This window comes from Haliaeetus leucocephalus, unplaced genomic scaffold (assembly GCF_000737465.1).
Source record: "Haliaeetus leucocephalus isolate CR32 unplaced genomic scaffold, Haliaeetus_leucocephalus-4.0 Scaffold21, whole genome shotgun sequence".
Classification (NCBI taxonomy): Eukaryota; Metazoa; Chordata; class Aves; order Accipitriformes; family Accipitridae; genus Haliaeetus; species Haliaeetus leucocephalus.
Window position 1 is genome coordinate 365,710 of NW_010972457.1, and position 6,146 is coordinate 371,855.

The 6,146-nt window shown below is 37.1% G+C and overlaps 1 protein-coding gene across 1 annotated transcript in view; it reads left to right on the forward strand.

Moving 5' to 3' along the window:
* Positions 1–5,678, forward strand: part of HHIP (hedgehog interacting protein) — a 76,000-nt gene extending 70,322 nt beyond the window's left edge. The window contains exons 13-14 of the mRNA XM_010576317.1: positions 1,806–1,954; positions 4,509–5,678. Of these exons, the coding sequence (XP_010574619.1) occupies positions 1,806–1,954; positions 4,509–4,702 (343 nt within the window). The 3' untranslated portion in view covers positions 4,703–5,678. The remainder of the gene's footprint in view (positions 1–1,805; positions 1,955–4,508) is intronic.
* The last annotated feature ends 468 nt before the right edge of the window (positions 5,679–6,146 follow it).

A 6,146-nucleotide genomic window follows, 5' to 3' on the forward strand; every position in this document is an offset into this window, starting at 1 on the left:
CTTTTTTCTGTCACTGTTTTCCACACCCCCATGACAGCCCTTCTTTCTCAGACCACAAATTGTATCCTTGGCTCCACACAGGGGCACCAGTCTAGGATATTAATATTTGACAGGGCGATCAGTGCACAAATTGCTATTCCAGCTATTTGCATATAATTGGGGGTGTAATACTGATGTCAGTATAATGAACAATTTTATTTTCTATTCTATTCTATTCTATCTCATACAATTTTGTTTTGGTTTGTTTGGATTCTAGCTGGACACCTAGCCAAGGTTTCTCTGAGCTTTCCACAAAATTATTAGAATCTTTGTGCTGCAAATTTCAAGCTTAGGAATGTATGGCAGTAGTTGAAATTATTTCCTTGTGAATGAGCAATTTTGTATTTGTCACTAACTAACTTAATTTGCCATGATGCTCCCATTCAATTACTTGTTTAGGTCTCTTGGGAGACCCTGCCATTCTTTTCTAAACCTATTCCTGTGCATTCAAACCCACAGCACAGACAAAACGTTGTGCCTCTACTGGCAACCTGTAGCCTTGTGATGATCTATCAGTCTCTAGCTGCTGAACTCAGACAGCACGTAAAATAAGTGGTCAGTATGATGACACACGGCTAAATTAAAAAAAAAAAACCAACAAAAAAACCAACATCTAAAAAAGCATTGGAAGTCGTATCAACAATTAGGGCACGCTTAAGTTATAACACTTAAGTTTTTTACACACTTAACACTACAGAAGGAACACTACCATTCCTTCTTTGTTAAGGAAGATAATGCTTTGCTTTTGTAAATAAAAAAGGCTATTGGACATCCAAAATATTTTGTAGAGACCAACAGAAAAAATTGCATCACGTAAAACTTGACACCAAGAAGCCCAACAAAAAAACAGTATCAGAAATATTTTAAGTCAGCTGAACTAGAATTTCCTTCATGCATACATTTCACAGAATCACCCACGGAATGGCTGAGGCTGGCAGGGACCTCTGGAGGGCATCTGGGCCAACCCCCCTGCTCAAGCAGGGACACCTACAGCCAGTTGGCCAGGACCGTGTCCAGACAGCTTCTGAATATCTCCAAGGATGGAGACTCCACAGCCTCTCTGGGCAACCTGTGCCTGTGCTCGGTCATCCTCATAGTGAAAAAGTCTTTCCTGACATTCAGACGCTTAAATAAGCATCTGGAATGCATAATCCAAATATGATTTCACAAAAATATGGAAATACAAAATCTGCAATGTCAAACTGAATTCATAGACAGAGGTAATACTTGCGCAAAATTATTACGCATGTCATAATGTGCGACATAAAGCTTGCTGTTCAGATTACTCTTCCCAGCATACAACTGGAGATATAAATCAGCTAGAAAAGCAAAAAGACACCATCAGATTCTGGACTGAATTATATGACTATGCGCTCTCTAAAGAAAAGCCACAAAAGCAGTAGAATTTAGCATTTCTAATAATGATATTATCTAGAGATACATGCTGCCTGCGATAAACTCTTCAGTAAGCTGGTCTTGCCACATACAAGCTTCAAGAATTCTCAAGGACTATTATTTAATCTTGTAGAAGATCTCTGAAGGCAGTTACATGAAAGAATAGCAAATCACACTGTATTCTTCTGTAATGTAACATATAATCTCTATGTTTATTGGTGTTTTTGAGAAAAAAAGCAATCCCCTTAGAACACAGATTTCTCCCACTGATAATACTATAAAAGAGAATCTGGCCTTTAATGAAAAAACCCAAGTTTTTCTCCTTAACACTGACTTTTAACTATCCGCTTGGTTGGTATATTTTTATTCAGGCCTTTAGTCCCTGAAGAATGCAAGAGAACAGCTCAGTCGGCACAGATACTGACATCTGAATGCTCAAGGCATTGTCGGAATGGGCACTGCACTCCCACAGGAAAATGCTGCTGTAATCAAGGCTGGGAAGGAGAGTTCTGCAGAACTGGTTTGTATATAGATTCATAGCAACAAGTGAAAAAAGCAGTGACATGTCATAATTTGCTTTTAATTATTTGCTGAGAGAAACTTTCAATATATGTCATTGACCATCAGTTCTAAGACAACATTAAAGAAATACTGACCTCATGAGTTGTAGGAGATCAGTAAGTCTTTAGATGAGTGCAACAGCTAAAACATCTAATGCAACATGAACCATTACAGAATGCAATTAATAGCATAAGTATGACAGACAACAGAATTCTTATTTTTTCACCAAGATTGTAAAATGAAAGGAAATGCAATCAATACATGTTCTGTGTTTGGACATTCAGCTTCCACCTGCAGTATTATCACTGTCAGTGTCAAATAGGAGTACCTTGACAGGAAAGATGATCAATCAGACCTGCAGGTCACTATTGCATATTTTGCACTTTGCTAATTTAGTGTAAATACTTTAGTTTTGGTACATTCTTACTTTTGATCCTACAAAATAAAATGGCTCCAGTTTGCTAAAGAGAATTACATGTACAACTTATCACAAAGCAGCTAATAATCAGAATGTTATTGTAATCCATTATTAACTGCAGTGCTTTTATTAAGTCCTATCTTGTTGCCATAGCATTATCTTCTAAAACTCATTTGAAAAAGTGACTGTGATCAAACTAGATATTTGGTATGCCACCAAAGGGGTGAGCTGAATGAACCTGGAGTGCCACAGCTGTGCTACCACTGTCTCACAGAGGCTGTGGTTATGGCTGAACTGTATAACTCTGGCCTATGCAGATCTTCCAGAGCAAGCCTGGGTACCAGGAGGTGTTATTAGTGCATTAGCACAGCCTTCTGACCGAGCGTATTTTCTCAGCGAGTTTGACCAGCTGCCCATACAAAGAGATAAGGTTAACATAATGGCAGTAGAACTCAAACGAGTAAAAGAATTACAGAGTAAGACAAAGCAAGGACCACACGAAGGACCAGGGATAATTCAGGTTGGAAGGGCACTCAGGAGGGCCCTGCTGAAGCAGCGTCAGCTACAAGGTCCTTATAGCCTGGAGAGTAAATTTCAGGAACCTCCGGGTTTTTGGTGATGAGCAGGAGTGACTTCATTTGGAATGAAATGAAATCACTAATGATATATCTTACTGACAAGACTCATGAGCTGACCATCATACAGCCATGCGACAAAAGCAGGTTGGAGAAATGGATGAGGTAATCTGGCCAAATAGCCCAACTTCAATTGTCCTCACTTGTCAGTCAGAGATTTCCTACATTTAGAGAATGAGGCCCATTCTACAGCCCTTGTCCAAGTGGAACTTAAAGTAAAAAACACCTCCAGTGTGAACATAAATGGGTCTTGAACAATGTTTTGTTTAAAAAATTACAGCTCTATGATGGATAATTTGATAGATGCAATGTACAAGAAAGCTACAGAAAATATGTAGACTAAGGATGTTTCTTCCCTGTATCCAACGCAGCACTTAACAGAGGTGTTCTAAGTTGGACCTCAAGCTACTATTATAGTTTAAATAAGAAAAATTACCATATGAGCCATCAGTTTTCTCCGAGTGTAATTAAGAGACTCATGAATAAAATCAAGAAACCTGTTTTTATATAGTGTATTATAAATCTCTGTAAATGAATTATATAGTTTTATTGTAATAGATAACATAAACAGCAACACGTCTGCAAAAAGGAAGATACATTATATTTATCACAGCGCTGTGACTCTACCCCAGAAGAAAATACTTCCACAACTAAAGTTATTGATTGTTAGCTAACACTGGCTACAATTTAAAACAGCATTTGTATTCAAAAAACTTAAGCAAGCTGATTAACCTCGAACTCTACAGGTAAATAGTCAGGCATCAGAGGGAGAAACCTGGAAACTTAACTAACTGATAAAAGCTGTCCAAAAAATACCCTGGTTCTTTTTTTTCTAAAGGGAATTCAATTTTGTTCCAAGCATAAATGATTCAAGAGCCAAAGGAGTGCATCTCTGTGGGCAATTGTGGTCTTCTCTGTTAAGGAAAGTGTAGTGCAGAACTCTGCATGTACACAGGAGTTTACCTGAGATTTAGTACTTGCTAGCTTGGAGATGGCCAGGTGCTAAAATGTCTCACCAACTTTAGGACTTTTTTGGGTTGCCTGCATAAGCAATGGGATGAGGTAGACCACCACTGTTTAAAGATCTAGATGTGCTGTATGTCTTGTTTTCAAATGATATGACATTTGGAGCCTAAAATCTTTTGAGATGGGTCTTCTATGCACTCCACAATCGAGCATGAACCTAGGAATTGGACATTGTCAAAAATCTGCTATTTGAGTTTCACAGTGTGTCCTAGGTGGCATCCTCTCAGACATACAAAATTACTTCCTCCTCCAATATTCTAAAACTTTAAAAAATGTGGTTTCAAAGCTTCTAATATTTTGTCCTTTCTATTTTGTTTTTATTTTTTGTGCTTTATCATTACAAGTTTTGAAAGTCTTTTAATGAATGTGTACTGTATCTTTTCAGTTTGTGATGTTCTAAACAAATTAGAAAATCATTGTTTTTTTACCCACAGCAAAATGTGACCCAGCCTGTCGACATGGAGGTGTCTGTGTAAGGCCTAATAAATGCTTATGTAAAAAAGGCTATCTCGGCCCCCAGTGTGAACAAGTGGATAGAAACATCCGAAGAGTGACAAGGGCAGGTATTCTTGATCAGATCCTAGACATGACATCCTATTTGCTGGATCTAACCAGCTATATTGTATAGTTTCTGGGACTATTTGGAAACTACACTTTCAATGGGCATTTGTTTTGAATCCTGTCATTTTTAAAAGACTGTTATCCTGCAACAAATACTGGTGATTTGATTTACTTTATTAATTTAAGTATAATATCCACAAATGTGCAGATAAATTCTTTGTATGTGTGTAAATATTTCTGTACGTCTCCACAGACGTACCAATATCCAATACGTGCGCACATACACATGCACGCACTATCACAAATACGGTCTTGCAGCTAGTGGAATTTTTTTTTATATTTATTTCTTCATGAGAAATAGTTTACAAAGTAATTCCACTGTAAACCACATTTTCATCAAAGGACTTCCATGATGTCTTAATGGATTCTTTGACATCCCAGAAATCTCGTGTCTGTACCTATCTGATTATAGCAATAAGAGAGCAATTTTCAAACATCGCTGTATAAACTGCTGGACTTAATAAAATCCAGTTGTAACAGTTTCTAAGGTGAACTGAACTACATCATGAGACAATATTTCAGAACTCCTTAATGCATTCCTGTCTAGGCAATTCATTGTAAGACTGTAACCTTCACCTTCATCAATGTAACTCTATTACAGAATGTTACGCATTTCTTTATCTAGCATAGATGCAAAAATCTGGTTATCGCAGCTTAATATCAAGATTGTTTAAAGTGTTTAATAATTAAATTATATTCACATATTTCAAAACCAGTCATCCTAGAAGGTCTGCTTTTTATCATATATTTTATTTAACGATGGGCACTGGGTTCATGTTACATATTTATATTATTTTATTTTATTTTTATAATATAGACATCACCTAGATGAGACAGCTTTACCATGTCCTGTAAAATACTAAAGTTACATTTTTCACCAACTTAATTGGAAAGACGGGGAAAGAGAAAGCAAACACACTCTTTAATGTGTTGTGGATCTAATCTAGAAATGTATCCTTGTGTCAACTTGTATTCATTTACGACGGATGAAAAAAACAACTGCCAACCAATCATAATAAAATTCCAGCATATGTTAAAAGTGTTCATAAAGTGATTTTCACTGTAACAGGACAGGCCAGATCATACACAAGTAGACTGCTGCCAATTTCACACTGAATGGAACGTCCCCGGACGAGAGCTCACATGAGCGTGTGTGGCTGTGTAAGATGTCACTTGTACAAAACGTATAACGATTCTCGCCAAATGTGGTTCTAAATGTAAATGGTCCTTGAAGAGCTAACGTAAAATTGAGTCTTTGTAAATGTATCAATAAATATGGTGTACATGCTATAGTCAGGTTTTCTAAAGTATTAATAGTCTAAATAGATCTTTCTTCAGAACTGGTGCCCTCTTATCTTCAGTTCTACGGCGTTATTGGCAGTTTCTTTGCTCACTACTTACCGACTATCAGATTTCCTTTGCACTACCTGGCTTTTATAAAACCTTGCCTA